The 17,741-nt window shown below is 39.2% G+C and overlaps 1 protein-coding gene across 1 annotated transcript; it reads right to left on the reverse strand.

Annotated features, from left to right (window-relative positions):
* Positions 1-13,847: 13,847 nt before the first annotated feature.
* CXCL11 (chemokine (C-X-C motif) ligand 11) lies at positions 13,848-15,215 on the reverse strand. The gene is made up of 4 exons (XM_005856650.2): positions 15,108-15,215; positions 14,399-14,525; positions 14,217-14,289; positions 13,848-13,984 (listed from the first exon to the last, which is right to left on the reverse strand). The coding sequence occupies exons 1-4, from the start codon at positions 15,166-15,168 to the stop codon at positions 13,943-13,945; spliced, it is 303 nt and encodes a 100-aa protein (XP_005856712.1). The 5' UTR covers positions 15,169-15,215; the 3' UTR covers positions 13,848-13,942.
* Between the last annotated feature and the right edge of the window lie 2,526 nt (positions 15,216-17,741).

The raw sequence follows: 17,741 nt of genomic DNA on the forward strand, positions 1-17,741 counted from the left end.
CCCTTTCTCTCTCTAAAGTCAATAAAATAAAATAAAAACATATCCTTAGGTGAGGATTAAAAAAAAAGAAGTACAAATTAGTAGTTACAAAATAGTCATGAGGATGTAAAATACAACATAGGGAATATAGTCAATAATATTGTAATTACTATGTTTGGTGCCAGGTGGGTACTTGAAATATCAGTGGGACCACTTTGTAAAGTGTATAATTGTCTAACCACTATGCTGTACATCTGAAACTAATACAAAATAATATTGAATGCAGCATTCACTCTTAGGAAAGGACTTATTTAAGTAACCTGGCTTATCCTATATAATAAAAGCCTAGTTGGCATCACATCCTCGCACAACGCCCTTGTGCGACGTCATCACTAGATGGCCATCACAAGATGGCCACGTGCACAGCAGAGGTGGGGCCTGGCAGCTGCTCCACGGGGTGAGGCCTGGGGTCCCGTGGCTCTGTGTGGCATGGAGGAGGCTGGTCCTGGCATCTCCACAGCCTTGCGCGGAGGAGGCAGGTCCCGGCCGAGGAGGCGGGTCGTGGCAGGGGAGGACAGTTGTGGGCCATCAGGCCAGCAGGGGAGGGCAGTTGGGGGCAATCAGGCCGGAAGGGGAGCAGTTAGGGGGTGATCAGGCTGGCAGGCAGAAGCGGTTAGGGGCAATCAGGCATGCGAGCGGTTAGGAGCCAGCAGTCCCAGATTGTGAGAGGGATGTCTGGCTGCTGGGTTAGGCCTGATCCCCAAAGGGGTCCCAGAATGGAGAAGGTGCAGGCTGGGTTGAGGGACACCCCCTCCTCTGTGCATGAATTTTGTGCACCAGGCCTCTAGTCTACAATAAATCAAATTAGACTGTGAATTTATAAAACAAGACAAGGATACCTATTTTTTACTTCTTTCCATTGTACTGTAGGTTGTAGAGGGAAAAATAAAACAAAAAGAGGAAATTAAAGCCATAAGAATTGGAAAGAAAGAAAATTTTGCAGAAAAGGTTGCATCAAAAACCCAAAAGAATTTACTAAGTTTTAGAAATAATAGCAGAATTTATCAAAGTGGAACGATAGAAGGTTAATGTATTACACTTTCTACTCAGTAACAAATATAAATTATCTTTACAATAGCAATGACAAATACTTAACAATGTAAATACTTAGGAATAAAAGTAACAAAAGGCAGGCAAGGCTTGTTCACAGAAAATGTAGATTAATTTTTCTAAACTAATGTCAAGTAAAATAATGTTCAGATTAAATACAGAATGATAACCCTTTGATAAAACTCAGAAAGGTAAATATTTTGTTTAGGTATGTATATGTAAATAAAACTATTTTTAAGAAGCAAGGGAGTGATGGTTGCACAACAGTGTGAATGCACTTAATGCCACTGAACTGTACACTTAAAAATGGCTAAGATAGGTCCTGCAGGGTAGCTAAGTTGGTTAGAATGTTGTCCTAATATGCCTAGGTTGCAAGTTTGATCCCTAATCAGGACACATACAAGAATCAACCAATGAATGCACAAATAAGTGGAACAACAAATTAATTTGTTCTCTCTCTTTCTCTCCTTCCCTCCCATCCTCCCTCCCTCCCTCCTCTCTTTCTAAAATCAATAAATAAAAAAGTATTTTAGATAGTAAGATGTTAGGTTATGTGTATTTTACAAAAGCAAGGAAATAATAAACACAGAATTTAGGATAACAATTATCTTGGGGTTGGAGGATCAATGAAATGGGATAGGGAAGGAACATAGCTATATCTTAGATTACTGTTAATGTTCCAGTTCTTGATTTTTTTGGGTGGTGAGTTCATGGGTCTTCATTATATTACAAATATACAAATATATGCATGAATGTATCAGAGATTACAGTCTATATATCACCAACTAAAATAATGATTAACTCAAATCTGTACACCTGACGTCCATTAAAAATTAATTTACCATAAAATCCTCACTTCTGAGAAATTGTAAGTTTTAGTTTCCTGTTTTCTCCTTGGAGAAGTGCCAAAGAAATGTGGCATAATTATGCCTCTACTTTTCTGAGTCAGTTTTTATTTTATTTTATTTATTTATTTATTTATTATTATTTTTTTTTTTTTAGTTTTTATTTTAATAAGAAATATTGGATGTTTCCAAAATCTCTGTTAAATTGTAGCAATATTTTGGCTTAACAGAGTGATTGGTAAGTTTAAATCAGCCTACTCTTCAGAGAGGGTCACTGAGTTGTTAATCCAGAGATCAAATAACTGAAAGGAGAAAGAGATGGGAAGATTATGGTCAGTAAATTAAATTGAATAGATGAGGTGGTAGGAGATAAAGCCAGAAGATAGGCAGAGAAGAGGGAAGAAGGTGGGAATTGGTTTCCTTTCCTACACACACACACACACACACACACACACACACACACACACACACATTCTCTCTCTCTCTCTCTCTCTCTCTCTCTCTCTTTTAATTTTATTTTATTGTTTAAAGTATTACAAATAGTAGTACATATGACTCCTTTTTTTCCCCATTGACCTTCCCCCCCGGCCTCACCTACCCCCCAGCACATGTCCTCACTGCTCCAGTTCTGCAGGGAATCAGTGCTTCTCCCTGAGTCAGGTGGACTCAGGGGGGTGGGGTGGGCAGCCTGGGAACCTTCCAGAAAGAGTCTCCGTGGCCCCAGAAGGAGGCAGGTAGGGCAGGCAGAGGGGTCTCCTGTGCCATCCCCGAGGCACACGGAGGAGGCGTCTCTGTCCCATCTGAACCTGCACCCAGACGCCTCAGTCTCGGGGGACAGGAGGGAGGGGGAAGAAGTGTCACCCTTGGAGAATTGCTGTTCTATAATTTAATATAGTGTAATCTGTGCACAGTCAATCCTTTCATACTTGTTACATACTGAACACTTAAGACTACTACAAAGCACATGAATGATATTTAGTGGTTATATTTATTGGAACCCTTAATGCAAAATAAAAAAGAACAGTAATAACAAAAGAAATTAGTGAAAAAAATTATGTAAAGTCTATAGTAACTCACCTCAGGCTATTTCCTATATCCTACCAGTTTACTGAGCTGTAGCAAGCAACTATATCTGCATTCCTAGTGCCAGGATTTCCAGGAAGTGTAGTTATTTTTCTGTGGTACTTAAGTGAAACTATAGTTGCAGTGTACATAATGATGTCAGTCTCTAATAAAGTTTGCAAACAAGGCAAGGAGAAACTACTAACATTGCCTTGACACTCCCCACCCACAATCTATCTCCCAATAATCCAAAAGTTGTGTGTGTGAGTGTACTATTAATAATCCACAGAATGATTTGACTGCATCATAAATATATTTGTTGGTTCTGGAAATCTTTAAGAAACAGATACTATCCTCTTCCTTTGGTGCCTCAGGCCTCGGCTGCGGCCCTGGTTTCAACTTGCGCTAAGGGTCTGGCACTGGTGGCTGCAGGCATGGGTCTGCAGGCGCGCACTGCCTCTGCCCTGGGAGCCACTGAAAAATTTTTAAAAAGTGAAAAAAAAGAAACAGATACTGAAGTGGTATATTAATTTTTTATGGATATATTAAATATATTAAGTACCATACTCATCAGCCAAAAGTAATTAAATATTTTAGTCTTTCCTTTTTTTCTTTTTGTTTTTTTTCTCTTTATTTTATTTTTATAATATATAAATCTATTACCAGATTGTAGGTACAAAATAATTAGCCATTTACATGCAATAAACATTAATATTTCAAGAAAAAAAAGATTTTAAATATAATATTATCAAAACTATACTAACATAGTATAATATCACAAAAGTTGTAGGTGATATTAAAAAACTGAAAATAACAGGATTACATCTATTATATTCTAAAACTAGTGGCCCAGTGCATGAAATTCGTGCATGGGGAGGGGGGTGTCCCTCAGCCCAGCATGTACTCTCTCCAATTGGGGGCCCCTTGGGGGATGTCCGACTACTGGTTTAGGCCTGATCCCTGCGGGAACGGGCAGTCGGACATCTCATTCGCAATCTGGGACTGCTGGCTTCTAACCGCTCACCTGCCTACCTGCCTGATTGCCCCTAACCACTCTGCCTGCCTGCTTGATTGCCCCTAACCCCCCTGCCTGCTTGCCTGATCACCCCTAACCTCTCTGCTTGCCTGCATGATCACCCCTAACTGCCTCTGCCTGCCTGCCTGATTGCCCCTAACCACCTCTGCCAGCTGCCCTCCCCTGCAGGCCTGATCTCACCCCCAGCTGCCCTCCCCTGCAGGCCTGATCGCCCCTAACTGCCTCTGCCTTGGCCCCCACCACCATGGCTTTGTCTAGAAGGAAGTTGGACATCTGGAAGATGGCCGGTTGACCCGGTTTAATTAGCATATTACCCTTTTATGAGTATAGATAGATTATATAGGATAGGATTGCTTAAATGGGGAGGAAAAGCCTTTTTCAGCAGGAGGAGATGCTCTTTGAAGACTAAAATACATAATCCCTATATCTGGACTGATAGCCAGCCATAGGCACTATACTGCCAAACTGGTTATTAAAAAAAGTGAACCTCTTTCTTACACCTTACACCAAAGAGCTGTTGCCCTTAAAACCCCTCCTCAGCCCCCACCTTAGGTTCTGCCTTTGCAGTTCACCCAGATTTGGTTCTGATTGGTCAGTTTCTATGCCAGTCAGCGTCAAAAGCTCTGCCTCCTGGACAGCCATTGGCTCTTCTGAGAAATCCAGAATGGCCCTGCTGACAGCTGTCTCTCTCTCCAGGCCTATCTCCTGACCTGATCCACAGCCTCCGCAGTGGCTGTGGATCAGGCCCTGCCTCTCTCTCTCTCCAGGCTCACCAGCAGCTGTGGAGGCTGCTGATCAGGCCCTGCCTCTCTCTCCTGACCTCTCTCTCTGGGCCTGATCCACAGCTGCCACGGCAGTGGCAAGATCATTAGGCCTCTGGCCCAGCCCCGTCCCGGGCCAGAGCCTAACGACCTCGCTGCGCCTACCTTGCCCCACTCGCGCCCCCCCACCACCACCACTGCGCCCACCCGCCTGTCACAAGCCTTGCTCTCTCGGTCCCTCCATGTACTTCCTGGTGACCAGTCGTCCATCTGGTCGTTTAGGCTATTACTAGTTATAGATATTTTTTCCTCTGGCTCTCTTTTTGTTCATCAGTTTATGTTGTTCATTATATTCCACAAATGAGTGAGATCATGTGATATTTATATTTCTCCAAAAGTATATGTGCACCCCTATGTTCATAGCAGCCCAATTTACAATAGCTAAGATTTGGAAACAATCTAAGAGCCCATCAACAGATGAGTGGGTTAAAAAACTGTGCTATTGCCGAAACCGGTTTGGCTCAGTGGATAGAGCGTCGGCCTGCGGACTGAAAGGTCCCAGGTTCGATTCCGGTCAAGGGCATGTACCTGGGTTGCGGGCACATCCCCAGTAGGAGGTGTGCAGGAGGCAGCTGATCGATGTTTCTCTCTCATCGATGTTTCTAACTCTCTATCTCTCTCCCTTCCTCTCTGTAAAAAATCAATAAAATATATTTTTAAAAAATTAAAAAAAAGAAAAACCTTTAAAAAAAAAACTGTGCTACATCTACACAATGGAATACTATGCTGATGTAAAAAAGAAGGAACTCTTACCATTTGCAACAGCATGGATGGACCCAGAGAGCATTATGCTAAGTGAAATCTTTCCTTTTCTAGTAGTATTATCCAAAACTACTCCACCTGTTTGAAGGCTTCTCTTGGTTAATTAGAACAAACAGCTCTGAATTTCTAAATCACTGTGAATATTTGGCATCTCAGGTTCTGTATGTGGTTTTTTTTTGCTCTGTTTTTGTTTTGTTTTGCTAAACTACATCTTTCCCATCTCCTTATTCGAATCTGTTAGTGGCAGTACTATTCTTTTATTTTTAAAAAATCTTTATTGTTGAAAGTATTACATATGTCCTCTTTTTCTCCCATTGACCCCTTCTTGCCCGCCCAGTACTATTCTTTTAAACCTTAAAGCTTAAGTTTCTTTTCTTGATTCCCTTCTCTGCCTCCACTTCAGATTTAAATCCTTAGCATTTTTCATGATTCATTTCCTCAGGTTCAACTTTCACATATAATCTGTCACTAAGTCTATTATCTTTTTGCAGTGTAATCTTGTTATATTTCTATTTTCACCATTACCACCTTAGTTTAGTCCTTATTACTTTATTTAGTTATTTTTTAAATTGAGTTTATTGGTTTGCAAGACAGAACAGGTTTCAAGTGTACAACTCAATAAAACATCATCTGCACACAGCATGGTGCGCCCATCACCCCAAGCAGTCTCTTTCACTCTACCCCCCCTTTGCCCACGTCCACCTACCCCACCCCCTTTCCTTCTGGCCTGCTGCCCTCCCTTCTTTAGGGGGTGTGTGCAGGAGAGGCAGAGGTGGGCTAGGATACTTGATGTAGCACAATGTCTGCCTCTAAGCACAGTGGCAGAGAGCCTCTCCCAGGGTCCCCAGCAATTCTAGAATCCCATTATCTTTTGCTTTCTATTTCAACTTAATTATGGATATCACTGATCTTCCTTGGTATGAAACTAAGACTGGGAGGTCTTTCAACAACATGTGATGAAAGTGCAAGTGTGTCTTCCTCCCAGAAAAATACCTATTTTAAACCCAAATCCCTAGTACATATAGTGAACTAAAGTAAAAATGAGTAACATCCCTTTCAAATGAAAGTCTTGATTGTTAAAAGCAATATATACATATAAGATAAGCTGAAAGGAAACTTAATTTAGTCGTTTCTCTGGACTTTATAGTGTTTTGATAACTTGCAATTATATGCAGTGCTCTACATTGATATTTATGGTTATAAAGTGGGAAAAACAGCAAAAAGTATGCACATAGGTACCACAGGTCAAGCTGTTTATATGTAAATCTGGAAATATAGAATAAAATCATTACAAATTGACAAAAGTGGCGGGGGGGGGGGTTAACAATGACCATGATTGACTTTTTCTAATGAGCGGCTTCATCTGTAGTTTAAAAATAGCCAGATACCTGCTCCCAGGAGAAGCCTTCAGCCTTTGAGGTCACCAGGAAAGGGGTTTCTCTGCTCTTCACACTTGGCAAAGGCAGAGGAGATGAGCTCTGACAGGTTTTGGTTTCTGGGGTTGCTGAGTGGCTTCCATTTCTCTTTGTTTCTCAGTGTGGCTCCATGTATAGGCCCAAGTAGCACCAGGGCAGCAGACAGCAGCAGGAATGCTTTGGGCATGGTGGACTGCAGCTCCTCTTGTTCCTTCCTCCTCCTTCCTCCTGGAATGGAAATACCAGGCAGCCATCACTGTGCTATGAGAGACATGGCACACACTGTCCTTATCCTATATAATAAAAGCCTAATATGCTAAGTGTCCGACCATTCGTTCGCCCATTTGACTAGTTGCTATGATGCGCACTGACCACCAGGGGGCAGATGCTCCGACCAGTAGGTTAGCTTGCTGCTGTTGTCCGGCTGATCGGGACTGGGTGAGATGGGCCGGACACGCCCTGGATGAATCTGTGCACTGGGCTGGTTTCGGCCTGATCCCCGCAGGTCAGGTCAAGGGACCCCACCAGTGCACGAATCCATGCACCGGGCCTCTAGTTACTTTATGTTGTGCTAAAATACACATAACATAAAAGTTATCATTTTAACTACTTAAAAGTGTACAATTCAGTGGCATCAAGCACATTGACAATGCTGTATAATCATCACCATTATCTAGTTCCAGAACTTGTTCACTATCCTGAACAGAAACTTTGTAATCATTAAGCAGTCACTCCTCATTACCTCATCCCTAGAGCCCTTGACAACTACTAATCTGCTTTCTGTTTCTATGGATTTTCTTATTTTGGATATGTCATGTAAGTGGAATTATACAATATGTTGCCTTTTGTGTCTGGCTTTTTTACTTAGTGTAATGTTTTCCAAACTCATCTATGTTATAGCACATATTAGTATTTCTATGCTTATTGATTTTAGAGGGGAAGAGAGAGAGAGAGAGACAGAGAGAAACATCGATTGGTTAGGCCCTGACTAGGGATCAAACCAACAACCTAGGTATGTGCCCTGACCAGGAATTGAACCCACAATCTTTCGGTATACGGGATGGAGCTCTAATCAACTGAGCCACACTGGCCAGGGCTCATTCCTTTTTAAGGCTGAATAATATTCCATTGGTATATATACCACATTTTCTTTATCCATTCATTTATTGGTGGGCATTTGGTTGTTTCTACCTTTTGGCTGTTGTGAATAGTGTTGTATAAACATTTGTGTACAAATTTTTTTTGGACAACTGTTTTCAATTCTTTGGGATTGTATTTATCTAGGAGTGGAATTGCTGGGTCATTTCGTAATTCTTTTAACATACTGCCCTTACTACTTTTCAGATCAGTATTTCCCAAAGTGTGGGACAATGCTAGGGGGCTCACTGATAAAACATTTAATATCAGTTATTTTCTGTTTACATTCAGTCCTTCTGATTAAATCATGGAAAGTCTCAAGTTGGTATTAGTATGACTTTCAGACATCTCACTATGTTAATTTCCCTTTTAACAAATACAGAGCAGGCCTGTTGCTTCAAACCTTTGGCATAGCTGAAATTTAGTACTTTTCATTATATTTCCTTTATTGTTACATTTTATTTCTATAGCAAGTGATAACTGATTTCACATGGATAGTAGTGAAAGTTTGCTTTTTATGTAAATGTATGTAAAGTACAGTGATACACTGAATTTGCAAAATATAATGAAGATTGATCAGAAATATGGTAAAAATGTGTAAAGGTGATATGAAAATGACTTCAAGTTTGGGAAATAGAGACTTGAGCTATGGAAACATATCCCTTCTCAGTCTTTGCCATTTCCAATTAACTTTATATGCCATTATTAGAATAATTTATAATAACTTGGATAGGGTCATTCTCTTATTCTTGAACATTTAATCCCCATTGGATAGAGTAAAATTCAAGGTTGTTTAGCTAGACATTTGATGTCCTTCATTATTTACTCCAACCAAACCAGTCTAATTATTATTTTTAACTAACCTTATACTTTCCTAACATTGTGCATTCTCATGCCATTGCTATAAGTAAGTTCCTTTCTCCTTAGTTTATATTGCCATTTAGTCATTCTATTTTCAAATATTTATTGAAGTTCTGATATGTGCTAGGCACTGTACTGTGGGCTAGAACTACTGCAGTGGTTTTCTTATTGAGTTTATACTTATGGGAGAGCATAGATTAAGCACAGGTATAATTCTTTAGTGACAACTGAAATAGTGTGATGGAAAAGTAGAGTGTTAGGAAAACAAATAGGACACCTATTTTAGTTGAGTTTTAAGGGATGGTTTCAAAGACAACCTCTTGTTAAAAACATCATTTAAGCTGAGATCTAAGTTACTAGTAGGTATTAGCTTAGTGAAGAAATGGACAGAGGGAGTAGTAATGTGCAAAAGTACTGAGGTAAAAAGGATCATGGCTTAAGTATTATGTTAATTATATAATATGTTTATTTTGCCTGGAGAAATTTTAAGTATATGGTGTCTTCTCAATAATAATGTCCTGGTCTATACTATATTACTTTAAAATTTTTATCATGTAGCCCTAACTCAAAGAATTTTTATTTTTAAAGATACACTTAAAAAATCACTGTAAATAGTCAAGTATTAGATCCAAGTCTTGAAACTATCTTGGGAACTTATATAGAAGTCCCATCCTATATAATAAAAGCCTAATATGCAAATTGACTGAACGTTGGAATGACCAGCAGAACAACTGGTCACTATGATGCACACTGACCACCAGGGGTTAGACACTAAATACAGAAGCTGCCCCCTTCCCGCAGGCCCCAGGCTGGCCTAGGCGGTTGCCAGTGGGGCCCCCTGACCACGCCACTGGTCGCCCCACAGAGAGGCGACCAGCGGCAGCGGCAGCAGGGGATGGGGCCGGCAAGCGGGCGGTGCCAGGAGGGCTAAGGCAGGTGCTAGCAGGGGACCCTCTATCTCCCCACTGGTCACCCCGTAGATTGGCCCTAATTGCTGGCCAGGCCTAGGGACCCCACCCATGCATGAATTTTGTGCACCAGGCCTCTAGTTTCTATATAGAAATTTATGTAGATTTATGATATAATAGAGGCCCAGTGCATGAAATTCATGCACCGGGGGTGTGTGTCCCCTAGCCCAGCCTGCACCCTCTCCAATCTGGGATCCCTCTCACAATCCAGGACCACTGTCACCCAACTGCTCGCCTGCCTGCCTCATTGCCCCTAACCACTCCCCTGCCAGCCTGATTGTTGCCTAACTGCTCCACTGCTGGCCCAATTGCCCCTAACTGCCCTCTCCTGCTGGCCTGGTCACCCCTAACTGCCCTCCCCTGCCAGCATGGTCGCCCCTAACTGTCATCCCCTGCCGGCCTGGTCACTCCTAACTGCCCTCTCCTGCTGGTCTGATTGCCCTTAACTGCCCTCCCCTGCAGGCCTGGTCATCCCTAACTGCCTCCCCTGCAGGCCTGGTCTCCCCAACTACCTTCCCCTGCAGGCCTAGTCCCCCCCCACCAACTGCCCTCCCCTGCAGGCCTAACCCCCTCCACTGCCCTCTCCTGTTGGCCTGGTTGCCCCCAACTACCCTCCCCTGCAAGCCTGGGTCCCCCCCAAGTCCCCTCCCCTGCAGGCCTGGTTGCCCCCAACTGCCCTCCCCAGCAGGCCTGGGTCCCCCCCCAACTGCCCTCCCCTGCAGGCCTGGTCCCTCCAACTGCCCTCCCCTGCTGGCCTGGTCCCTCCAACTGCCCACCCCTGCTGGCCATCTTGTGTCCACATGGGGGCGGCCATCTTGTGTGTTGGGGTGATGGTCAATTTGCATATTACCTCTTTATTAGATAGGATCGCATGTTTATACTACATATTTAATATGTATTTATACTTTTTATTATAAATTTATACTATTATATATCATGTTTATAATATATACCTATATTATATATCATAGTATAAATATATGATACAGTTTATATAGATTTATATACAAATTTCCTGGGTAACATTTTGGCTTCTCATTATTGCTTGTAGGCACCCATCAAGAAGCCAGTCAGTAAGAAGGCATATTAGGTTTTAGGCAACCTCCTTTGCTATTTACTTTTTTGTCAATTCTCTGATCAGCTTTATGGTTGGCTCTTTGATATCAATGGAAGGACACATTAAAATGGTTCTCTCTTTTCATTCTGAATTTTTTATTGAGATATAATTAATATACTATACAATTCACCAGTGTAAGGTATACAATTCAATAGTTTTTAGTACAGCAGATTGAAAGAGTTGTACAGCCTTTACCAAAATCAATTTTAAATATTTTTCTTTAATGTTCACCTTATGTTTTTATTGATTTTTAGAGAGAGATGGAGAAAGAAAGAGAGCACAAGAGAGAATCATTGATAAAAGAGAAAGACATTGATCAGTTGCCTCCTGTAGGCACCCTGATCGGGGATCCAACCCACAACCTAGGTATGTACCCTGACTGGGAATTAAATTGGCAACCTTTTGCTGGTGGGACGATGCTCCAACCAACTGAACCACCTGGCCAAAGCTAGAACATTTTTATCACCTCCAAAAGAACCCCCGTATCTGCTAAGAGTCACTTCTTGTTACCTCTTACCCTTGGCAATAACTAACCTACTGTCTGTCTCTATAGGTTTGCCTATTCTGGACAGTTTGTTTAATGGAATCATAAATATGTCTTTTGTAATTGCCTTTTTTGCTTAGTATAATGTTTTCAAGATTGGTCTATATTGTAAAATTGTCCTTTTTTTCATATAAACAGAAATGTCCTATTTTGGTAATTCTGTAACAAATATTTTTATTTTTCAGATGTATAGGTGTCTGTATAAAGAATGCTGTATTAGCTAAGGTTTTTTTTTTTTAATATATGTTATTGATTTTTTACAGAGAGGAAAGGAGAGGGATAGAGAGAAACATCGATGAGAGAGAAACATCGATCAGCTGCCTCCTGCACACCCCCTACTGGGGATGTGCCTGCAACCAAGGCACATGCCCTTGACCGGAATCGAACCTGGGACCTTTCAGTCCGCAGGCCGACGCTCTATCCACTGAGCCAAACCGTTTTGGCAGCTAAGGTTTTTTGTTACATGATAGAGAAATCAACTCTGGCTAGCTTCAGCAGAAAAGGAATTTAATTGAAGAATCCAAAGGAAGACTGAAGAATCAGGCTTGATTCTTGGAAAATTGACAAAAACCTAAGGGAGCTTGGTGGCAAGGAATACTACCCAGCCATGCCGCACAAACATGTGTTAGGACTTACACTGTTTCTACTGCCAGTTTAAATAATTTACTTACTGGTAGTTTATTTGACAGGTGCTAGCTGGAGTTCAAAGTCTAGGGTAGGTGTGGCTTGGCTGAGATCTTGTTCTGGCTGCCAAGAAGGGAAGGATCTCCTTCCTTTGGCTTCTCCTTTTTGGTCTCTCACCAAAACTCTCATTAATAAGGGATTTGCCCCCAAGTAAAAAGGGGGTTTGGACTTAGGAAGACCCCTTAAAAAGAGAGACAATTTTTCCTTCACAACTACCTATTAAAATATATTTCTAAAAAATTCTGTGTGTTGACAGGTAGCTTTATGCTTTTTTAAATACAAGGTGAAATTGTTAAAGGCATATCAAATTTTGGGAAGACAAATGAATGTCTCTGTTTTACAAAGTGTGGACAAAAAAGGGGCCACATACTAAATCTGACAAGCTCAAGGGAGGCCTGCATAGAGGGCCTTACAAACTCGGAGACCTAAACTAAACCACATAGGATGCTCAGAGATTAAAGCTTCCTAACTAAAAGTATGTCATGGTAGGAAGTCATGTCCTAGGACTGAAATCTTCCTTGATAATCTTTACCTTAATGGAGCCTCTCTATTGTCCTTTTGCTGCTATGGTAACCTACCGTTGGAATGTCAGAGTAATCTTCTTTTCCAGACTCCTCAGGTCACAATCTCCCACCAGAGCACAAGACCGCCATGAACCCCTCATTATTTTATTGTCCAGATACCATCTCTGTGTGCCGTATTAGTTAATTGTTAACTATCCTATACCTACCAATATAAATGAAGTTGTGGTACTTTAATAGAGAAAAATGGTTTTGATTCTTTTTAAAGTAAAACTATCTTAGATATCCCTAAATTGTATAGTATAGGCATGACTTACAAAGTAAGATTATGTATTTTCCTAAGAAAAAGAACCACAGAAAGTAAAGGTGATTGCCAGATATGTATATATATTTATTTATTTTTGACATTTTCTTTGGTAGACAAAAACATTTTATATTTAAAATGTGTCCAAAATGTTGCTATAATTTATAAAAATAGATACAACCAAAACGCACAGTAAACCCACATATCCTAAATGTTTCAAAACATATCAATGAAAAAGTTGCTTAAATCAAATTAAGACCAGAGCTGCTAATTCAGTTATGAAATATTTGCATTCTTACCAGTTTTCCTTAGCATATAATTTTTTCATAGTGCATTTCATGAATTATTGCCTTTTTATAAACAAGATGACATGTAAGAACTTTTTTTCCTAGGTATATATGTGCTATATGATTTTTGGGAAAAGAAATGTGGATTTGCATTAAAAATTTTGGGGGGATGTTTATTATATACATGGATGCTTTTGACTCATAAGATCTTGACTCCAGTAATAATATTAATGTCTCCATTTTAACTGCAGATTGTAATATGGAATGTAGATCAAGTATAGACAGATAACTTAGAAATGTTTTCATCATCACAGCAGAATAGTTATAAACATCAAGTCTTCTAGAAGGTTCCAAACTTACAAATTCTACAAATGCATGAATGCGCATTGCAATAGGCATCAGAAAGTCATTTCCCTATTACAGAATTCTTAACATTTCATCGTCACAGTTAAACTTGTTCTGAGTTTTCATATCCTTTTTTCCAGGACTTCAGATGTTTTGATGTTTTAAAAAATTCCTTCTTTCAACTTTCTGTAATTAGAAAATGAGAGTTTTATAAATTTGGGCTGTTCTTGTTTCCCAGTGATAGTTGACATGCAAAAACATACAGCAAAAAAGAAAACTAACTATAACCAAAGACCCCGTATCAAAACACTTCATACAGGATCATAGAATCTTTTCTGAAGTTGTCTACTTTATTTTTTTTTTCAAGAGATCTGTCTTGGATAAAACATTATAAAACGGAAGTAATCTGGTAACCTACCTTTATTATAATGTTTGCTTGCTTTGATCTGGGATTTAGGCATCTTTGTCCTTTATGTGCTTTTAAGGTGATACTGTTAAAGGAATATCCAAAACAGTCTTAAATTTTGAATGGAAAAGCATAAGCAAAAAAATCCCCAAAATGCCTCCATCATTGTCATCTTTACCAAGTCCATTACTTACATCACTTCTACTTTGTCACAGTTGTTACTTGGGTAAATTACAGAGATTTTCTCAATATCTGCCACTTTCACTGCCTTTACTCCAGGGCCGATGCAGAGACAGCGTCCCCCTTTGAACATTGGGAAACCTAAAACAGATCATAGCATCAGTTACTAATGGATCTGATTGCAACAGAGGACTATGGCTTATAATTCTGGTGAAGAATGTGAGCCAAGTTCTCATTAAGGATAAAGATGGTCATTTGTCAAATAGCACTTGACACTGCTGTTACTAGGAAAGGAGCTTAAGTAATATATTAATGATTTTATCTTTAAATTTGTAACCAAATCATTAAAGAATAGATGAAAGCATAAAAGAAGTCTTAGAGATCAAGCTTATTTGCCTTTTCCTTTTATGCTCAAGAATTTTTCCAGGATGCTAGTAACATTATTTCACAAAAATCTTTTTAACAGACATTTAAAACTATTGCTAAAGGCTCTTGTCAGATTTTGTAGCCAAATACATTTCGTGAAATTTATCATCTCTAGTTTCAATAATCATCTCTAATGCCTCAAACATTTCTTACATTCTCTGTCAAAGCTGTAATAATTTCTAATGTGTGAGGTTAAGTAAAAATTTAGTATATCTTTTAGGATAAAAGTGGAAGAAAAGAACATTTGAAAAATTAGAAAAGAAATTTATAGGCTGAGAAATAAAAAGTATCATATACCTTGAGCAATTGTAGCACAGAATATCACAGCCAAGACTATAGCCAGGCCGTTCACATTCATGTTTGTTGCTGCTGCTTCAGATTTGATCTCTTCTTGGAGGGAGTAGAAAAGCTGAACATAGAAGGGAACTCTTAGTTGACATAGAGAGGGCATTTTATATACTAGCAATCCTTAATGGCAGCAGGAATTTCCCTCCTTGAGTCATGCTCCTTTCTTGCTTCCAAGAGTTTCTGTTTTGTTCTCTTCTAAATATCACTCTCCCTTCCTAGTTGTTACAGTGTCGAAAGTAATACTAACATGAAAGCACTTTTTACTATAAAGAGTAAACAGCTGTGTATCCAGATAAGAAACAGCCTTCTTAAGGTGTCATTTCCTAGAAATGTATTTAATTATTGGATTACCCCTGGGCAGTGGAATTCTGATTGCCTTTTTTTTTTTTTTTAATTCAGGAAGATTGTCTTCCTGTTTTCAGTTCTTTCACTCTCATTCTTCATATAACTATACAAAAGAACATTTTTTTAAAAAAACAACAATTTTTAGCATTTTACTTTTGCTTTTAAGTCCAAACTCTTATCATTTATACAAGTCCTACATTATTTAACATGAAATGACTTTTATTTAACCTTATTTATATTTTTGTCAACTATAATTGCATGTCTAAAGAAGTCTGCCTATATACTTCTGAATTTATAGCCATTTCTCTTTTTTTCTGTTTAAATGTATCCCATTTATTTATTTTTGATTGTTTAAAGCCCTTTATCCATTTTGAGTTTATTTTTGTGGATGGTGTAAGTTGGTAGTCTAGTTTCATTTTTTTGCATGTATCTGTCCAATGTTCCCAACACCATTTATTGAAGAGACTGTCTTGACTCCATTGTATATTTTTGCCTCCTTTATCAAATATTAATTGAACATAATGGCTGTGTTGACTTCTGGGTTCGCTGTTCTTTTGCACTGGTCTATATGTCTGTTCTTGTGCCAGTACCAGTACAGTGGCTTTGTACTATAGTTTGATATCTGGTATTGTGAACCCTCCAACTTTGTTCTTCTTTCTCAAGATTGCTGCAGCTATTCAGACTCTTTTTTTATTCCAGATGAATTTTTGGAAGTATGCCATTGGTATTTTAATGGGGATTGCATTTGTAGATTGCTTTGGGTAGTATGGACATTTTAATAATGTTGATTCTACCAATCCATGAACATGGTATATTCTTCCTTTTGTTTATTTCTTCCTCTATTTTTAAAATATATATATTATTGATTTTTTTTACAAAGAGGGAGAGTGATAGAAAGTTAGAAACATCGATGAGAGAGAAACATCGACCAGCTGCCTCCTGCACACCTCTTACTGGGGATGTGCCTGCAACCAAGATACATACCCTTGACCAGAATCGAACCTGGGACCCTTTAGTCTGCAGGCCGATGCTTTGTCCACTGAGCCAAACTGATTAGGGCCCTCTCTCTCTTTTTTTGAGCATCCTGTAACTTTCTGAGTACAGATCCTTTACCTTCTTGGTTAAATTTATTCCTAAGTATCTTAATTTTTTTTTTTGCAATGGTAAATGGGATTTTTTTTTTTTTAGTTTCTCTTTCTGTGAGTTCATTATTGGTGTATTATAAAAAAGTACAAAATTATTAACTTCTGGGTGTTAATTTTGTATCCTGCTACATTGCTGAATTCATTTATTAAGTCTAGTAGTTTTTTGATGGAGTCTTTAGGTTTTTCTATGTGCAATATCATGCCATCTACGAATAATGACAATTTTACTTTTTTTCCAATTTTTGGTTTGTTTGTGAATCCTCACCTGAGAATATTTTTTCCATTGCTTTCAGAGAGAATGAAAGGGAGAGAGGGAGGGAGGGAGAGAGGGTGGAGGGGAAAGAGAGAGAAACATTGATGTGAGAGAGATGCATGGATTGGTTGCTTCCCACACTTGCCCAGACCGGGCTTGGGGAGTGAACCTGCAACCCAGGCATGTGCCCTTGACTGGGAATTGAACCCGAAGCCCTTTGGTGCATTGGCCGATGCTGTAACCACTGAACGTACCAGTGATATTTATTATTTTTGCATATTTAACAGTTTTTATTTTATATATATTTTAGCACAGCTATTTAGCACATAAAGTTGTATGAGTTGTGGATTTAAAAGAAACCCACCATCTTATTTTCTTATGTAATGTTTTTATGTCTTGTGTTCTACTTTGATGTAACCCTGCTTTTTATCTTTACCTTTTCCTGTCAAGCTTTCTAAATCTATTTGTTTTAAGTGTGTCACTTGTAGACACTTAAAAAAATCAAATCAAGGGATTTTAATAGGTAAATGTATTTACTGTATAATTAGATTTTAAAATGCTTTCTTGCTATTTTCTGTCTTTATGTTTTCTTCCTAATGTTAAATATATTCCCTTTTACATTTTTATGTGATTTGAAAGAAATACATAATTTTGTGTTTTGCTAGTAATCTTTAATTTTTTTATGTATAAACAAGGACTTAATTCTATGTCATACTGTTTTAAATAGGCATTATTCACTTAGCTGGGGTGGCTGGGTTAGAGCATCTTCCCATGCACAGAAAGATTGTCAGTTCGATTCCCGATCAGGATACATATCTACTAGTAGGTTGCAGGTTCAAT

This window comes from Myotis brandtii, unplaced genomic scaffold (assembly GCF_000412655.1).
Source record: "Myotis brandtii unplaced genomic scaffold, ASM41265v1 scaffold1038, whole genome shotgun sequence".
Taxonomy (NCBI): Eukaryota; Metazoa; Chordata; class Mammalia; order Chiroptera; family Vespertilionidae; genus Myotis; species Myotis brandtii.

Excerpts from the sequence above, each read along its gene's own strand:
- CXCL11 (XM_005856650.2), bottom strand. The coding sequence starts at position 15,168 with ATGAATGTGAACGGCCTGGCTATAGTCTTGGCTGTGATATTCTGTGCT. Across the intron at positions 14,526-15,107 it reads CTGTGCTACAATTGCTCAAG|GTTTCCCAATGTTCAAAGGG; the intron begins GTATATGATACT and ends GATCTGTTTTAG. Across the intron at positions 13,985-14,216 it reads AAGCAAACATTATAATAAAG|AAAGTTGAAAGAAGGAATTT; the intron begins GTAGGTTACCAG and ends TTCTAATTACAG.